Here is a 19,861-nt window from a genome sequence, read left to right as displayed (position 1 = left end):
ATTCTAATAGGAAGCGAACATCATTCCATGGCTCTTGGGCGAGCGAATCTAGCCAGGAACATCATCCGGGTGATCTAAGTTACGTGACATGGATTTTCTTAAGTCCTAACTCCTTACGGTGTTTTACTAAAGAATCTGTAGATTTTATCGGGTCAATGCCTGTTTAATGGACCTAATATCTGCCCCTGTTCTTAGATATGCAAAAGACATATGATGAAGGCAGTCCTCCAGTTAAACATTATTCTAAGCATACAAGATGCAAAGTAGCTGTGATACTGAATTCTAAACAAAAAATTACAGGTATTCAGAAATGACTAAATAACCTCACAGGAAAAGTTTGATTGCACAACGACCTCGATCGAGAGGAAATAGTCGCAGGTAGGTGAGATCGTGAACAAATCAGCATTGCTCCCAGCCTGCTGCCGTGCGGGCGTACCTGATAACACTAACGTTAGCTATGTGGTACCGCTTCAGCTTCTTTTCGGAGTCGGCTTTCCACCGGCGGCCAGGGGCACGGCTGCTTTCCCGCGACGCATAGAGCTCGCCGTCGGTGAGCACCAGCTGTTTCTGTACGTGCATGTCAATCCTCGGGCGAAGCCGCGAAGTAGACCACTGACTCGGCTAGGACTAGCTGATCCACAACACAAAGCAAGGTGCTCACACTCGGAGCGTAGCAATAATGGTCGTCGTCGTCGTAGCCGTCAACGTCCTCGGTGGCATTGGCATTGTATGTTGTTGCAGCAGCAGTACAGCCGTCGTCGTCGTCGTCGTCTTCGCCGCCTAGCTGGGACGGCGAGGTCGAACTCCAGAACCTTGCCGTGGCACCGCGTCACGGCGAAGATCAACCTGCCCCCTCGGCGTGCACGACGTCGTGCACCAGCGACAACCCGCGCCGCGCCCCTTGGCGTCGCGCACCGTCTCCCACGCCGTGGCGCGCCCGCCCTGGCGTACATACATGGCGGCGTAGGGGTGATAACCGCCGAGAGCACCACGGCGAAGTAGTCGTCCTGCCGGTGCCGCGCCGAGAACACCACGTGTCGTCCCTGAAGAACCTTGCCGTGGCACCGTCGTCCCATGGCAAAGAACCTGTTCCCCTCGGCGTGCACGACGATGTCGTCGTGCGCCAGGGACACCGCGCGCCCCTTGGCGTCTCCCACGCCGCGGCGTCGGAATCGGAACACCACCTTCCGCCTCCGCGGGGACTAGCACCGGGGACGGGGAGTCGAGCCACAGGACGAGGCCGTCTTCCCTGAGGCCATCGGCGCCGACCAAGGAGGAGTGTGTTCCGTCAGCGGCGGCAGAGAGACGGCGTGGCCGGTGTTGCGCAGCGCGTGACGTCAGGTCAGCGCCGACGAGTGCTAGCCAGTCGTGGCCGGCACCGAAGCAGCGCGCCACCGCCAGCCGCCCCGGGCCTGGCGCAGGTGAAGCTCAGACCTTAGAGGCAGAGCCCAGCTTGCAGTCCAGCGCAGGCGGCAAAACGATGACGTGTGCGCCTTTTGCGTTCACGCCTTGTTCCGTTGGCAAATTTTTGAGACTTTGGATGCTATAGCAAATTGTTGGCTTTAGATTCAAACTATCCGAATAAGATAATATCGATATCCGTATTCAAATTTAAACTAAAATATGATAAATAGTGCTATCCAAAATTTGGTTTCATTCACACATAGATAATCAAATCTGAATCCATCCGTGGTCTATCTGAGAGAATAATTTCCTGTCATAATAAAATATATAATATAAAATAAAGAAATATATGTGCAATAATTTATAAATACCTAAAACAAATACACGTGCAAGTCACGTGTACACTCCCTTCGTCCCTAAATAATTGTCGTCGTTGGTGTACACACCACAAATTTGTCTCGATTTGTTGAAAATACATGCAACGTTTATATCTTCAAATAAATATATTAAAATAAAACTAGATTCAAAGATCTATCTTCTAATGATAGTAATGACGTACCGTAAATATTAATATTTTTAATATATATTTAGTCAAAGTTTTTTCTTAAAAAGCGAAATAAAAAGATCTACTTACAAAATTGTTTTGCAGACTTTTATAAATCTTTTCTCCTAAGCCCGCACCTCTCTCCCTTGGGCCGATTTCAGCCGGCCCGCCCACTTCTGCAGTTCCCCTCGTTTTCTTCTTGGGGCCCTCTTAACAACTTCCAGAAGTTTCTACCAAATTCCAGAAAAACAAAAAAAAAAAAGACAAATAGAAATGCTGCGCGGCTCGGCTGGCTGGGACGGACCAATGAGAGCGAAGCACACTGCGCTGGCACCCATCGATCCCGCCTCTCCTCGTCCCCCTCCCGTGCTATATAACGGGACCCACGCTGCAGTGTCACATCGCGTAACCGTCGTGCCACCACCAGCAGATTCAAAATCCAAGTCGCCGGCCGGAGAGAGGAAGAGAGCGGGAAGGGGACCGGCGCGGAGGAAGAGCGGGCCGGGAGCCGGCAGTAGGTGCGAGATGGAGGTGGTCGACGGGAGCTTCGTGATCAAGGGGCTAGCCGACGCGGTGCTGCTGCCGGACCTCGGCTTGGTGCACGTCGACGCCGTGGTGGAGTCGGTGGAGATTCGCCAGGCGCCGGCGCTGCTTCAGCTCATCACGACGGCGACCGGGAAGTGGAACGTTGCCCGCGATCAGAAGCTGCGCCACCTGGCTCGGGTGAGCTGTGAGGCGGACATTCTCCTCGACGTCGTCCTTCCTCTCCTGAAGGCGGACCCTCGGAGCGCAGCCGGGGGGCGACTGCTCACCCGCTACGGGTGGTCTCTCCGCCGGCTGGGGCGGAAGGTCGACGGAGTCAATGGCGCATTCTTCGCCGTCGCCGTCGCCGACTCCAACTTTCTCCGCCGCCACGCAAGCCACCTGAACCGTGGAACCAAGGGGGTGAAGTGGCTGACGGATAACATCGCTGCAATCGAGAAGCGGCTCGTTGATCTGAAGGGTACTGTGGTGAACATCCCCGCGGTGGCCAAGCAGGACGAGGACGAGGACGCGGGCGTGGACGACGAGAAGACCGACGGCGGCGACAGCGACGAAGCCGATGGTGGTGGTGAAAGCGAGTAGATCGGCCTGGCAACGCATGCAACGGCGACGGAAAGTAGATCGGCCTGGTAACACAAGACCCGTACCCGTGTCCTGTCGTGTTCGGATGTTTGCCTTTCGTCTTCCGTCTTCCGTCTTCATTCTGTTGATATCGATAGGAGTACCACTCGTAGCAGTAGTAGTATGCAGCAGTTAGATGTCTCTGGAATGGGAATCGTCTCATCATCAGTAGTAGTATATAGTAGTTATGATCAAGTCCAGTCAAAAATCACTATGGATATGGTTACTGGATGGAGGGAGGGGGGGAATACTACATAGATTGGTGGGTGAAGGGGAGTACAGCCTCAATAGTTTTCATTTGTTCGGCTCGTCAGTCTTGTTCTGTTCTCAGGAATACCATAAATCAAATTGAATCAATCATCATTGATGTGCTTTGTTATTGTTGCCTGCCTGCCTGCCTGCCTGCCTTTGTTCACCAGATTTTGCTCACGATTACTACATGCTGATCTCGAAGCTGGAGACAGATTTGATTCTGCATCTGTCAGAGTGAATGATTCTTCTTTTGTTCGTTGGGATTGGAGATTGAGTTTGTCTGACGATAATGTTTCCGTTGGGATTGGAGATTAAGTTTGTCTGACGATAATGTTTTCATGCAGTCAATCTCAGCCTTTCAGTAATAATAAAATAAAGTAGTACTCCTACTAGTAGTACTGTACTACTCTACCACAAGCGGTGGTTATGGAAAGACTAATAAACTCAGTCCACTCATATGAATGTGGCCTGCTGAATACTAGTAGAACTTTGTGAAATTCCTTTCAGCGAATCGCTTCGATCGACCGATATGTACGTCAATCCCGAATATTGACAGCACAAGCGCTACTGTGTTCTTCCTGTGCAGTGCATGCATGCCTGGTATTTTAGTTTGTATTTAGCAATTATTTTCCAATCATTATGTGATCTGATTTAGTTTGTTCTTTGTTAACTACAGTATATGCATGTGTTGTAAGATGGCTTCACAAGACTATTTTCCTCATCCATGTGATCTCTTTGCGCTGGAATTTGTACAAAAGCCAAGCATGCACCAAGAGCCTTGTTTTAGCCTTGGGCCTTGTTTACTTCCTAAATTTTTTTTTTTACAAAATGCTACTATAGTATTTTTGTTTGTATTTAACAAATATTGTTCAATCATGGTTTAATTGGGCTCAAAAGATTCGTCTCACAAATTACATGCGAACTATATAAATAGTTATTTTTCTATCTATATTTAATGTTCCGTGTATGTATCGCAAGATTTAATGTGATGGAGAATTTAAAATATTTTGCAAAATATTTTAGGCAGTAAACAAGGCGGCAACAATGCCTAGCAGAATTTATGATGTCAAAAGTGCGTGCACTTACAGAGATGCCATGCTACTTGCAAGATACTCCTAGTATTATTAGAAGCTACAGCATGTACTACTATTCGTGTCTTCAAGCACCAGCAGAGTATCTACAAATTATGGCGTTTGGGGTATTGACACGTATGCTTGCGATGGCAGCATTGATGTTGAAATGCTGCTGACTGAATAGTGTTGTTTTCCTTGAGTTAGGGCCTTGTTTAGTTTCAAAAAATTTAGTAAAATAAATACGGTAGCATTTTCGTTTGTATTTAACAAATATTGTCTAATTATAGATTAACTAGGTTTAAAAGATTCGTCTCGCAAATTACAGTTAAACTGTATAATTAGTTATTTATTTTATCTATATTTAATATACCATGTATATGTCGTAAAATTAGATGTGACGAAGAATCTGAAAAATTTTGTAAAAATTTTTGGCCGAGGGCAAGGCCATGCAACAGCCACGGTCCTGATTATGGCAGAACGAAATTCGAACCATTTTAGCTCAAAATTAAGACGAAACTACCTAGAAAATCGTTTGCATGTACAGCGAGTTCTGATTTCGTTAAACTAAGAGATGACACGTCTTCTTCGGTGGAACAACTTTGAGATGTCAGTCCTCCCCTCAGTAAGGCCTTGTTTAGTTCCCAAAAAGTTTTGTAAAATTTTTCAGATTCTTCGTCACATTAAATTTTTAGACGCATATATGGAGTATTAAATATAGATAAAAATAAAAACTAATTGCACAGTTTTGTCGGAATTGACGAGACGAATCTTTTGAGTCTAGCTAGTTTATGATTGGACAATATTTGTCAAATACAAATAAAAGTTATACAGTGTTGATTTTCAAAAAAAATTGAAACTAAACAAGCCCTAATTTGGTCCGACCGTTGTCCCTCCGGCGTCACTTTCAGTAAATGCGGTTGCCTATTCGTGCGCTCATTTACCCGGCCGGCTATTGCTACGAAGGTTTTGTTTTTTTATTTATTTAGCAGAATCTTTAAAAAATCATAATAAATCACATAAAAATTTAATTTTGTTGGACTTCACATAAGTTGATATATATAGTGAATATATAATATAGTATGCTTTAGTCTAGCAAAATAATTATAGAAGTTGTAACTATAAATTATTTTAATTAATTAGAGAAAAAATATAAGTCTAAAGCATATCATATTATATATTCACTGTATAAACATGCTTATGCGGAGTTTAATAAAATTAGATTTTCTATTTTCTATTTTTTCTGTAATTTACTATGTTTTTTTTAAAAAATAGCCCAAAAAGAGACAAACCTTTATAGCAAAAACTTTGTATTAAAGTATACTATATTATATGTTTATAATATGTAGATTTACTCATGTGAAGTCAAAAAGATTAGATTTTCTATTTTATGATTTTTATATAACTTACTATAATTTTTTTAAAGATTTATCCTAAATAAATAAATAAATAAAGACAAAACCAACTTTACTATAGCAAAACCGCCTTCAAACCACTTCAAGAAGGTATAACACATGGTTTGAAAAGTTAAGAGAGATAATTTATCTGATTTTAGAGTTAAAATGAGAAAAAACGGACTATCGCAAAAGTTAGACGAGTAAAAATATACCTTTTCCCAAAGAAAATACATGGCTATACTATCCATCGGCCCACTGTCACGCTGGCCTTGTTCAGCCCATTACCACGCATCTGCACAGAAAGCTAGCACGCAGGTGGACAGAAAACTGGCGGATGATTGTGGACGCCGCGGGAAAAAAAAAAAAAAGGGGTAGAGTTCGTCCGAGGAGGTCGATCGCTAGCTACCGATTTTTGCACTCCCTTTTCACCCGCGTAAGTCCCGTGGACTAGATCTGTTTTGCAGTGTCATGAATGGATATCTGGATTTGATTGATTTGTCTTTCATCAGATTGTTCTGAGCTTTGTTGAAGCCTCTCCCTTTCGCAAGAAAGATATAGCTTATATCTGCAATTAAAATGGAATCAGAAGGTCCTGAAGTGGAAGGAAATAGGTGTGTAACTCAATCTCATGGCTTTTCTTTTGTCAATATGTGCCAAAATCTTACAACTGCTCTTTTATGAATAACTGTTCTCGTGTTTTTGAATGAACTAGGTAAATGTCCGTGCATTACAACAGGTATAAAATGACGACGTTATAAGTCTGTGACCAATAATTCTTGTTTCGTTCTGTACTACATAATCAATTTTATTTTTAGCTTTTGTGACACCATATTTTTATTTCTTTTTGGTAGTCTTTATGTTTGACACCGATTTTTTCTTTGAAAAAGAAACAAAGACGTCAGGTGTATCTTTGCCCATGCATTACTACGAGAAAAACAAATTGTAATCATTCTTTGTCATAGGAAATATTTATTTGGACATGTAGCAATAGAAACACTTTGTCTTTCACATAAGTAGAAACGGTTTTCGAGTATGCTGGGCAATCGGATGCCTACGACCTTATTTCTCAAAGGATCCGAGTGACTTAGTGCAACTTCATCAGCTCTCTCTTGCCCTCAACATTCATTCCTCGTCTCCACCCTGGTGCTGGTCTGCTTCAAGGTGCTGCTAGCGTGCCAGCAACAACCTCCTCACAGCCACCTCTCACCTTGAGTATCTCCATTGGTGTCCCAGCTCCTATCATTGAGAGAAAATCCAACAGTAGTCAGACCAAAAAGAGATTGAACCTTGTATATTTAGTGAGATTGATTTGTTAGCAAACTAACAATAGTTAGACGTGAAAGAGATTGAACCCTCTACATTTTTTGAGATTCATTCGTTAGCTAACTAACAATAGAAGTTTAACTGAGATAACTTGGGTTTTGCCATGGAAATACCAGAACCATGTGATTCTTAAGCCTTCATGAAGAATCACACAATTAGCTTCAGCCCAATGGTCCATAAGACGAAAAAACAGAATCTAACAATTTTAAATAGCAATGGTCATCAGTAAACGAGGCTAGATTGAAGTTAGAACAAATCCATAAGAGCAATCATTGATAACAGATTCTTTTTAATCAAAGAATGAAATAGCCTAGCTAGCAGAACAAACTAATTACTTAGTGAATCAAGAAATATATAGAATAGATTTCAAACACTCAAGGTTAGAAATTAAGTTGTCTTCAATTGAGGATCAGAGAAAACACTCACAACCAAGTAACAGTTATGACTGAAGAAATTGGATTACGCTATAACCAACTAAAAAAACAATTACTAGGAGAGGTATTTACATGTTCACTCAAAGACCACAGAACCAAATTTCCAACCTAAATCTTAATTTAAAAGATATATGCTTATTAATGGATATATTTGGATAAGTAGGCCCTGAACTGTTTTATTTGGATCATTTATTAGACATTCATGTTGTTTACTGTAATAAAATTGATTAGACTTCACAGTGGACGGTTGTTTTTGCCGTGTTTTAGTTGTAGAGAATTTGTTTCAGAGTAATATTGTAATTTTGCACCAATTAAATCCAGAAATTCAATGAATGAATAAACCTAATTCACGAGTAATCTGAAATCGATGGCTAGCTGCATATCATGTTTTCGCTCTCTGTAACCTTTTAGCACTATTTTCTTGAGGTGATGGTCGAGGCACTCAATGTGATCACCATCCACCTCGTAATTATATATTTTCATGCTCTGCGGAACAACCATGGTGAGACTGCAACTCAACAATAGCCAAAATCATCTGCATAATTTGACAACCTAGCAACAAGATATCTGATTTCATCTCATGTAATAGCAGAAATCGGGCAAATCTTGAGGAGGTTGATTTTACAGAAAACTCACTATCTTGGTCATTCCTGGAAGCATTGGTCCAGCAGCAATGCCGCATCCTCACTAAAAAGGCCTACTGAGAAGAGGGAACAGCGTTGCTTTTTGATCTACGAGAAATGAAGAGAAAAAAATCAAGGGGCAAAATTCACATAAATGAAATTATGAAGCATGCGTATAGAAACCAAGTGAGAATGACCATTAGAGGTATAAACCCCTGCAGTTTCAACAAAAAATGAGAATGACCACATGGCCACATGGGGAAGCGCTGGAACCACGGCCTACATCGAATCAGACAGGGTTGTCGTGGCTATTGACCAAAGTCCAAAACCCCATCAGGGAAACAATGCATTAAAAATCACAAGCAGCTTATGTGTGTGTACATTTTTTTCTCTAAAAGTAAAAACTCCCAATAAGTGTAAAAGGTAATATCATGCATTGGAACTGATGGGGTCTTCACTGATTAGTAGGAAGAAAAAGTAGAGCTATATATATTTTATTAACTAAAGCTCTGAATTATTCAATTATTAGATAAGTTTTGAAAAGTTATAACTAAATTATTGGGTTACTGCAAATATAGTGACTACAATATAGTTTGAAGAAACATGGAGAAAGTTTCCAGGTCATGTTTTATAACAGCAAGTCCCAGATTGGGGTGGGGTATGTGTCAAGAAAGTGTCAAATATGCAATCTCCTCTTCAGAAGACACAAAGGCGACAACTATGACAGCTATAAGGAGCCTAATAATTGGAAATGAAAAATAATAGGAATCCATATTATATCTGGTATTCTGCCAAATAGAAGCCCATACTACTCTAAGTCCAGCTCCAGTTGTGAAACATTGTAACTACTGATATCATCTATTAAACAAAGTAGATAACCTCTACAAAATAGGTAATACTATTAGCCAGAACCAACCGGGGAGAGTAATGTTAAGTCTAGCAGATTCATTAATTCAAATGCCAACCAAGACCCTTTTTATGTGGAGTTACTCCTGATCAATGTTTTCCTAAACGATAAACGATAAACAGCCGGTCACCGATTGTTTAGCCATTATTCGGGGTAAACAGTCCATTAAACGGGCTATATGGTCAATTAAATGGGCTAAATGGATGATTAAACGAAAACAGTATACCACTGTGTAGTGTTTACACGGCGATTAAATGGTCTAAATGGCCGTTTAGGCGAATAGTGCTCCTGATTACTAAAACACAAGAATAGAGCACACCTTTCTAACATATTCTTGAAATCGCAACAATTTGATTACACATTTATATGAAAATTTAGGCCTACATCAAAGTCTATGTAAAAAAGTAAAGGTGTATATAAACCATAGAGATTAAACAAAAACCATTTTTGATGAAAGCACAAATACTTGAGTGAACAAAAAACAGTATGCACCTGCACAACCTAGATAGATATCTGTATTTCTTTTGAGTGGTCTGCACAGAATAAATTGAAGAATACATTGACTGAATATAGCCAAGGACTTGTCAGTCTGCACACATCAAAATTCAGAACTCTTGCTATTCAAACCCTTTCTGTCCCTAATTCAAGAACAAGCAAAACAGCTATAACTTATGAGCATAAAAACAATTTGACTACATAACCAATTTGAATGATGATCCATACACTACAGGCTTGATTACCAATCACAGAAAATAAACTTGATCTAGCAACGTACAATTTATTCCTTAGAGCATACTACCTATGGAAATCATAATAGTTCACCTGAACATGGAACACTTTAGCAGCTCTTGATGTTGTCAGCTTACCTATAGCATGTTTTAGAAAATAGGTGTCAAAGTATAAAGAACCTTCCACTTTTTAGAGTAGAAAACATGTATTTCTCGAACCTTCTCTTCTAGATATGCCTAGCACTCTAAGAAAGTCTTGTCCTTAAATCTAGCCCTCTCTATTGCTATAGGATCATGAATATAGTATGGCACTCACAAGTCACAAACACCTGGACTTAACTTGAGCCGGGCTTGTGCTGCGGGCGAAGTGTGTTACACAATGGCTAATAGCGACAGAGGTGCGTGCACAGACATTAAGAGCATTGCATAATCTAGTATAAAGGACTTTCCGTTTTTCAGAGTAGAAAACATGTATTTCTAGAACCTTCTCTTATATTTGAGTTATGCCTATCTTGTTTACTTCCAAAATTTTTTACAAAATATGAACGGTAGCACTTTCGTTAGTATTTGACAAATATTATCCAATTATGGACTAACTAGACTCAAAAGATTCGTCTCGCAAACTACAGGTAAACTGTATAATTAGTTATTTCTTTTATCTATATTTAGTGCTTTATGCATGTGCCGCAAGATTCGATGTGATTAAAAATATGAAAAATTTTACAAAATATTTTGTGAACTAAACAAGGCCCAGACTTATACATTTATATCTAGCCCTCTCTGTTGCTGCAATAACAAGATTCAGCCCTGATTTACTGAACATCGACATAGGCCTTGTTTAGTTCACCCAAAAATCAAAAAGTTTTCAAAATTCTCTATCACATCAAATCTTTCGGCACATGCATGAACCATTAAATATAGACTAAAATAAAAACTAATTGCACAGTTTAACTGTAAATCGCAAGATGAATCTTTTGATCCTATTTAGTCCATGATTGGACAATATTTGCCACAAACAAACGAAAGTGCTACAGTAGCGAAATCCAAAATCTTTTCGCATCTAAACAAGGCCATAGCAATAAAGATATGGCATATTTAAATGCAATCATTCGCTAGCTTCTGAAAATGCAATCATTCACCAGCTTAGACTTTGATTATCCCTGACACAATTGTTTAGTTCCTAAAATTTTTTTTGGTTCGGAGTACTGTAGCACTTTTATTTTTATTTGACAATTATTATCCAATCATGGACTAACTAGGATTAAAAGATTTGTCCTCGCGATTTACAGTTAAACTGTGTAATTAGTTTTTGTTTTCGCCTATATTTAATACTCTATGTATGTGCCGCAAGATTTGATGCGACAGAGAATTTTGAAATGTTTTTGATTTTTGGGTAAACTAAACGAGGCCTGAGTCTCTATTAAAAGCACTCATATAACAGCTTTTGATAAGTGAAAGTTATTTACGATGGACGCGAGACGGAGATGACTGCTGCAAGGGACTGAGTGTCGTGTTGGGATCCGGTGGGCGGGGGAGCACATTTGGTGGAGGAGGAGAAGAGGCAGCACCCGCCGCCGACCGGTCAGTGGCCTCGCCGCGCCGCCGCGTGAGGGGGTTGGTGGGCTCACTGCACTTTCGCGTGGGGAGTAGGGAAGCCGCGCCACCGCGTGCCGGCTGTCTTCACGGGCGCTACGGCTGAGGCGACTTCCTGAGGTTAGAGCGTTGCATCGAGGCCTTGTCTAGTTCATCAAAAACTTTTCAAGATTCTTCGCCACATCGAATCTTGCTGCGCATGCATGAAGCATTATATATATATATATATATATATATATATATATATATATATATATATACTAATTACACAGTTTATCTATAAGGCGCATCTTTTAAACCTAGTTATTTTATGATTGGACAATGTTTATCAAATAAAAATAAAAGTGCTAAAGTGTCAAAATTCAAAAAAAAAAAATGATCTAAACAATGCCTAAATTGCCAGCTCTCGCCTTGATGGTGCCCTCACAATAATCGTATTTTTTCATTTCACAAACTCGATCGATTATAGGGTACCACGGTGTTTGATCATTCATGAGAAATGCTAGCTTCCAGGCCGGCCAGGACACAAGCGCTAGCGCACGCAGAAACTCGTGATGCCCAGAGCTTAAAGCTGCAGCATCTGGCCGCCAAGGTCGACGCCCACCGCTCGAACCGCTATCATCTGCCGAAACTGAAGAACAGTGTGGGTGCCAAGGGCCCGGGCTCGCATTTGCTGCGCTGTCCAGATGAAGGCCCAATACACGTTGGATTGCATTGCAGTACACCTAGCGTCCAGACGTCCGGCGCTAGGATGTGTCCGGATGCATCTCGAAAACAACATCCGTCTACGGAAAAAACTGCGCCCAACATACGTGTGTGTGCATCCCACCCTCCACAACACCCCATCTCCCCCACCGCATGCCATCTCAGGCGCACTCCTATGCAAGCAATCTGCTGCGCCCCCTTCCGCAGGCCATTGTTGTGCCGTGCAGCACCACATTCGTCTCGCGTAGCAAGTAGGGCATGCGCCTGCCAAAACCAACAAGAGGGGAAGGGCATGCGGCAGCAGTGGCGTCGTATGGATGCCACCAGCTCCAAGAGAGACGATGTAGCAGAAGGTGAGGAGAGGAGACATGTAACATCAGGTCTACTTTTAAAACATCAAAATATAACAGTTGCAGCAAAACATCAAGACGATTGAAACACTTCAAACATGCTACTAAAACACCTGAAATGCACTGCCAGCTCCGGGAGAGATGATGCAGCAGGTGAGAGGAGAGATGCAACACTCGATGTACTTCGGTTGCAACAAAAGGTCAAGGTAAATTGAAACACTTCAAACATGCTACTGAAACACTTGAAAAAACACCTGAAAATGCACTTTAAAACCATTTCATACGTAAACATCCAAAATAAATGCATTCAACTTCTGAAACAATCAAAAAAATACTATTGCAGCATGCCTCTGAAAACAATTACAACATATACAACATGTCCAACATCCCTCAATCTACTTTTACAACATCCATATAATTCAACTGCAACATAACTATAAAACTCCTGAAACAATTGAAATGGGCAATTGCAACATAGATAGAGAGAGAGAGAGAGAGAGAGAGAGAGAGAGAGAGAGAGAGAGAGAGAGAGAGAGACTGGCGCGGAGAACACCATGGCCACCGAATCTGTGGGCATTAGGGCTCCCAATGGGGGAGGACACTAGTGTGGGGGAGGGTGCCGCCGGGGTGAGGGAGGAGGGTGCCCGGGGTGGGGTAAGGAGGATTCGAGGTGGAGGGAAACAAACCGTCGGTGGGGAGAAAGGAGATGCCACAATGGAGGAGGAAGACACCGAGGTGGGTGAGGGCGTCGCCGCCAACCAGGGAGGAAGCCAGCGGCGCGGGCGACGGGAGGGGCGAGAGGCGCGCGAGCTACGGGGCCGAGTGAGCGGACAACAACGTGGGACCAGGCATGCGGCTGCGGCGTGGCGGAGCCTGCTGTAGCGAGCAGGTGTTCGTCGCGGGAGGGAGCGAGGCGCTGTGGGAACGAGCGGTTGCGACGAGCGGATAAGATCGTGGATAGATGAATGGATGAGGATGCACTAGTGCTGTAGGCAATTGAATCGTCATGTGCTACGTCCGAAAAACGTCGGACGTTCGAGTCGAATCATTACCGATTGCATTGCATGCTGACAATTGAATCGTCATGTGCTACGTCCGAAAAACGTCGGACGTTCGAGTCGAATCATTACCGATTGCATTGCATGCTGACAATTGAATCGTCATGTGCTACGTCCGAAAAACGTCGGACGTTCGAGTCGAATCATTACCGATTGCATTGCATGCAGACAGGTAGTCTGCATGTAGGATGATGATGATGTGTGGAAAAAGTGTACTTTTCCTCTCCCAATTTTTACGAAAGTTCGCTTTTTCTTCCTCAATTCTAAAACCGAGCAAATCATCTCCCTCAACTTTTCAAAACCGTGTATTTTACCTTCCTGGAACGGTTTCAAATACGGTTGCTACAGTAACGATGGTTTTGTCTTTTTCTTTTTTTTTTAATTATTTCAGCTGGATCTTTAAAAAATAATAGTAAATCATAGAAAAATCATAAAACAGAAAATCCTTTTTTTTGACTCCCCACAAGTAGATCTATATGGTAAATATATAATATGGTATGCTTTAGTATAAAGTTTTTGCTATATGTGCTTGCATTGGTGTGTCAATAATACAGACATATGACGCCATGTACATGTGTTGCAGTCAGGTCCATCCTCGAGTAGCGAATTACATCTTGTGTGAATGAAGCAGATACACACAAATTGACAGCATATCTCCACGGACAAATCGACATGACATATATACTACCAAAAAAAAAGCAAGCAAAGATTAAATAAGTCTTCATAATTAATTCATATACAAAGCATGGTCCATCCAAAGTTCACGTAATTCATATACACAGCCATAAAAAAATCAAGAAACAAAGAATGGTAGTATGGTACATTCCACCATCTTCCACCACAATACTATATTCCACCGCCACTGCACCGGCTGCAAGGCTCCAGAACAGTTAATTTAACTGTAGATGGAACTTTATTCTCAATATATGTCCTGATAGCCGAGAGGGCTCTATGGGCTTCCTTAAGAACATCATTAGCAATCGGAGCACAATATTTATTCTTGCCACCACACCTAGGGACATAAACGGTGTCCAACGTTAGACACTCAAGTGACACTGCACTCTTGAGAATATAACAGGCTAGTTCAACCAAGCACTTAGCTGAGGTGAAACCACGTATCTTCACACTCTGGAGGTTGCCATGGCAGAGATCTGGCATGTCTCTCAGTTGTGAATCAGCAAAAACCGATTCATGCATCATATCTGACTGAGGCGCCTGACAATAAAAAGGATAAGACGATTCAATTAAATGGACCCAGACTGACCACATAGCTTTGCATGAAGAAATGAATGAACAGCGCAAGAACCTTACAGATAACACTAAAGTCTCCAAGCAAGGAGCCGCATCAAGGAAAGAAACCAGAGACAAGAAGTCATATAGTCGGGAGGTGTTGCTAGATAACAACCATATGCTTAGGTGCTTAAGGTTGAGGAATTTGGTAGGTAGCATTGGTGTATCAACCACCTCCATAAAAAAAAGTCATGTATCAGAAATGTAAAATGTAAACCATACATATTACTAGCTTAGAACACCCTATCTTGTAGAGAACATACCTCAACCTCTGAAATTATGACAAGACTTTCAAGATTTGGCATAAAGGTTGGCAGCTTGGCACGAGCACCATGGACAAAGTTTGAACAAAAGTACACTAGTTTCTTAACTTGCAATGTTTTCACAAGTGAAAAGTTCAACCTGTGTCCTCGAAGGGAAATACTAGAGAGATTTGGAGCTTTGCTTTCTATCACTTTCAGTCTCTTGCATTCAACAACACTAAGGCAGCTGAGCCGCTGCAGGGCACAAGGTATCTTTAGGCAAATAATCTCCTCACAGCGTTCCAGCTCTAGTTGTTCCAAAGCAAGAGAGTTGCAAAGAAGGCACTTTAACTCATCCCATGTAATGTTCACATACGACAGATGCAGCCTTGTTAGGCTTCCCAAGGGGCCAAGTTCAACTGTGGGATGAAGGGCAGCAAAACGAAGTTTAAGGCACTGAAGTGAGTTTCGAACCCCATCGGATAATAGTGAGCATGGAAAATTGTATTGTTTTTGTGATCTAAACAACAAGAGGGTGAGTTCTTCAATCCCTGGCTTAAGAGCAATCTGAAGCCAACTATCAAAATAACTAGTGCCATTGAATCCCGTCATGCCAGTGTAGTCAAGATTGAACGTTTTCAAGCTAATGCCTGAGTGGTTCCTAAGAATGCGGTCAATTTTGTGGTGAAAATTCTCTCCACGCCCATTTTTCTTCAAGCCAATCGTATCCATATTGAAGATGAGATTTGGATAACATCTCCAGGAACGTAAAAAGGCAGGAGCTACACAAGCAGCACTAGCAGCTTCACGCATTGGCAACAGGGAATGTATGTGACACAATATATCCTGCACACACAAGCATTGTATAAAAGATCAACATTGAGATTTTGAGGTCATTACTATAGTTGAAGTAAAAATGGAATGTTCATGCCTACGGCCAACATTTATATGTCTAATCTACCACAACCGGTCACAAACCTATAGAAAACAAACGCAAACTATAAAATGCATTATCTAGATGATATTCTAATCCTTAGCTAAGTACAGAATGGGAATCATCTTGCACAGCTTTATTAGAGGGAGGAAGAGGATTGCTAACAAATGAAGATTCTAGTGTAGCCTACAAAATGCATCACAACTGACGAACATGCAATTTAGCAATCAGGATACAAAGGATAACCTGCCTGTTGCAACCACTCCGCTCTTCCAGGTGGTGCGCACAGCAGCGTCAATCGTGGCAAGCCAGCAGCCATCCGACTATGGCCCGCAAGGCACAAGCACGGCATGTGCTCATAGATTTGCTGGCGCCAGCTCTACATTTGGGTCTCTGGTGGTACTATGGGCCTAGGGTTTTGTCGCTGCTACTGGCAGCAGCAGTGGGCTACCCGAGCAAAGAAAAGAGGCAAGCGGGAGGACAAGACCATGACACACACACACACACACTTTGCAGCCTGAACAAGCAATAGAAGCGCTTCGGACTCTTGTTTTGTTGGGGAGGGCTACTGATTGCTGGGTGGAATGGCTTGGGCCACCCCAGGTTGGGCTTTAAAATTTCAAGGGGTATTCAGGTTTCATGGGCCACGCCTAGGGCCAAAGCCCTCGTGGCCCTAGGTCCATATCCGCCACTGACACAAGAGTAACATTGGATTTGAGGGCATGGACAGGAAATGGGAATGCATGGACTTTGGGAATCCATGCTGCCGTGACCCAGGTAGCACTCCACACGATGGCATGTGGTGTGTTGCATTATATAGGTATATAAGGCAGAGGAACATAAAGTAGCACAGTTACTAACAGCTAGCCCAATTTAACAACTTCATGAAAATATACCTTTTGCTTATTTTAGTAGTGAACAACAGTGTTTTCGGTGCAGTTGTGAGGATGATGTGCTATTGTGCAATAACATGATATAAATCGGTTAAAACAGTGAAGAAACAGGAATTAATATCTAAATTCTGAATAGGCTACAGTAGCACATCATAGAAATTAAACAAAGTGAAGCCCGTGCAATTAAATCTGACTGTTACATGAGCTTGGGTGGCTAAGACAAAGAGATCCTCGATAAAGAAGACCAGAAATACAAAGAAATAGGTGAATGGTAAAAGAATGCAGAGTTCAATTTATAGTTTGTTCTGGATTTTGGCAGCACAAACTGCACAAAAGCAAAAAAAAATCAATATATCCTATAACATATAGAACACAATTGCGAAGCCCTGTTATCTCTTTTATGGATTTAGAAACCACAATAGCAGGATCAATACTTCAGAGAGGATTGTAAAGCAGGTGGAAAGAACCATTTTTCAGGTTTCTTGAGAAATGAATATGCGAAACAATGATCGTATGAACTTGGTTACAGCACATCACTAACGACAGTACAAATTAATAATCCTTGAATTCATTATTATTAAAAGGTGTAGTTTGACAGTACAAAATGACCTTTGATTGTCATATTTCACTATAATGGTTCGCTAATAGTTACAAAATCATATAATGATTAGCAAGTGCTTTTAAATCCAACCATACCAATTTTGAGGCAGATAGCTTACATGTTATTAGATTAATTGTGGGTCAAAGTTTGAATTTAAACAGCCAAAATACACCCTATATAAATGAACGTTGGGAGTATATAATAATAACTAAAAAACAGTTATGCTAAGTTATGGACATAGTACTAAAGCACCCACTTTTGCATAAATTTCCAGAGAGATGTGTTGGACATGTTACCAGCCTTTGCAGAACAACAGTTACAGCTATAATAAAATAATAAATTGTCAAATTTCTCATTAGTTCATTAAGAGAGTAGGATGTGACCAAATCACAGCACCAAAAGAAATTCTCTATTTATAAATCATAATATGAAGTTAGCCTAGCAACTAGCATAGTCCAGATAATTAATCCAGGTGATATTATGCTCGGAATGTAATAAAGCTGCGTCATCAAAACATAAGGTCTCTCAGTACCTCAGAAAGGTCTTCGATTGAACTTCTAGTTATTTTGAGAGGTTTATTAGAATCACCATCGTCATCTTGTTGACAAGGTGATCCCTTCCTTTTACCCGTTGTGGTAGTAAACCCACCTGCGACACAAAAGAAAGACTGTAATGGTAGGCCAGACATCAATGAATATAAGAAAATGCGAAAACACCCAATCTCTTGAGATCTCCTCCCAAAATTAACTTCATCTCTCTCTTTTTCCCCTGAGGAACCTATGGGCAAGTCATCACGTGTCTCCAAACTAAAATTCCTCGTTGCTTACTCGTGCCAAAAAAAATACCAAGTTTTTAAGGGAGGTCAATTGGATAAAGAAACTAGGTGAAGAAATCATCGACCGAACTAAACGTTGAAAGCGAGGGAGCTGTTAGGACGAAGAGACTTACACCGGGCTCGGATTTGCCGGCGCCGCTGCCGGTCACGCTGCAAGGACATGAGCCGGTTCAGCACCAACATCCCCATGGACGACAAAGAGACGATACCTTCCTCCCGGGATCAGGCCAAGCAATCACTTCAACCGGCGGCGGCGGGCCGGAACAGGACGGCGAAACTCAGCCAAACCCTAGATGCAGTGTGGCGGATACGGTTCCACTTCGAACCGGCTTTTTTTTTTTGGACAAGTTCTTCGAAGAAGAAGAAGTGGGTCTCTCAACTTTCATAAAAGTTTCCTTTTCATCTCTAAACTTCAAAATATCCCTCAATTTTTAAAACCGTGTACATGGTTATGAACAGTTTTGAGATAGTTTTGTCTTTTATTTTTATTTCTTTCGACTGAATATTTATAAAATTATAGTAAAACACATAAATATCATAAAATAGTAAATCTAATTTTGTTGGACTCCATATAAGAAGATCTATACAGCGAACATATAATATAGAATGCTTTAGTACGAAGTTTTTATTGTAGCTTTAGATACGTGCTTTTCTATAATTAATTAAAATAATTCATAGCTATAGTTTGTATGGTCAAATTTTGGTGAGTTTTTTATGTTGGGCTAATTATTATATGTTTAAACTGTGGTGAAAATTTTATACTCATTAGATCATGTATAACTTAGTTATAGATTTATTAAGATTTAACAAGTATAAACCTAAATAAATCTATAACTAAGTAATTCATGATCCAATGAGTATGAATCTTTTACTGCAACTCAAGCATAGAATAATTAGCCCACCATATAAATTTCATCACAATTGGACTATAGAAACTGTAGCTATAATTAGTCTAATTAAATACAGAAAAGCATAAATCTAAAACCGTATCAAAAATTTTGTACTAAAATATATTATATTATATACTCAATGTGTAGATCTACTCATCTGAAGTTCAACAAAATTGAGTTTTCTATTTTATGTTTTTTATGTGACTAGCAAATGTGCTCGTGCGTTGCAACGGAAGAAAACACTATCTAATATTTATAGAAAATGGTGATGAGAAAAATTGAAACATGGGATGTTATAATAATTATTACAACATTTATGGTCTCAAATTTAAAAAAAAACTAACTTCAGAAATGTATCATCAAAATATCATACAAAAACCTTCTCGACCCATGCCACCATTGATCGGCCTCGTTTTTTGCTCCATCGGAGACCTACTCTGAGCCACTATCGTCTAACTAACTTTAGCTTCTTGTGTGGCACCGCCATCTTCGCTCGCACCTGCCCTTACAGTCACTTTGAAATGATAATATAAGGCCAAAAAAGAGCAAGAAGATGACAAAAAGAATCATGATTGCATATACCGGGAATGATTAGTGGCAAACATTTTTTTTTAAGATTAGTGG

The 19,861-nt window shown here is 41.1% G+C and overlaps 2 protein-coding genes across 2 annotated transcripts; one reads left to right on the top strand and one right to left on the bottom strand.

Annotated features, from left to right (window-relative positions):
• Positions 2,300-3,493, top strand: LOC8066097. Its single transcript, XM_002444879.2, has one exon. The coding sequence runs from the start codon at positions 2,474-2,476 to the stop codon at positions 3,071-3,073; it is 600 nt and encodes a 199-aa protein (XP_002444924.1). The 5' UTR covers positions 2,300-2,473; the 3' UTR covers positions 3,074-3,493.
• On the bottom strand, positions 14,260-18,725 carry LOC8068567 (F-box/FBD/LRR-repeat protein At3g26920). The gene is made up of 5 exons (XM_002443718.2): positions 18,461-18,725; positions 18,045-18,160; positions 15,106-15,930; positions 14,864-15,016; positions 14,260-14,767 (listed from the first exon to the last, which is right to left on the bottom strand). The coding sequence occupies exons 1-5, from the start codon at positions 18,534-18,536 to the stop codon at positions 14,399-14,401; spliced, it is 1,539 nt and encodes a 512-aa protein (XP_002443763.2). The 5' UTR covers positions 18,537-18,725; the 3' UTR covers positions 14,260-14,398.

Source organism: Sorghum bicolor, chromosome 7, assembly GCF_000003195.3.
Source record: "Sorghum bicolor cultivar BTx623 chromosome 7, Sorghum_bicolor_NCBIv3, whole genome shotgun sequence".
NCBI classification, from domain to species: domain Eukaryota; kingdom Viridiplantae; phylum Streptophyta; class Magnoliopsida; order Poales; family Poaceae; genus Sorghum; species Sorghum bicolor.
This window is presented reverse-complemented; position numbering and strand designations above follow the sequence as displayed.

Excerpts from the sequence above, each read along its gene's own strand:
- LOC8066097 (XM_002444879.2), top strand. The coding sequence starts at position 2,474 with ATGGAGGTGGTCGACGGGAGCTTCGTGATCAAGGGGCTAGCCGACGCG.
- LOC8068567 (XM_002443718.2), bottom strand. The coding sequence starts at position 18,536 with ATGGGGATGTTGGTGCTGAACCGGCTCATGTCCTTGCAGCGTGACCGG. Across the intron at positions 18,161-18,460 it reads CCGGCAAATCCGAGCCCGGT|GTGGGTTTACTACCACAACG; the intron begins GTAAGTCTCTTC and ends TTTGTGTCGCAG. Across the intron at positions 14,768-14,863 it reads TGGAGACTTTAGTGTTATCT|GCGCCTCAGTCAGATATGAT; the intron begins GTAAGGTTCTTG and ends TTTTATTGTCAG.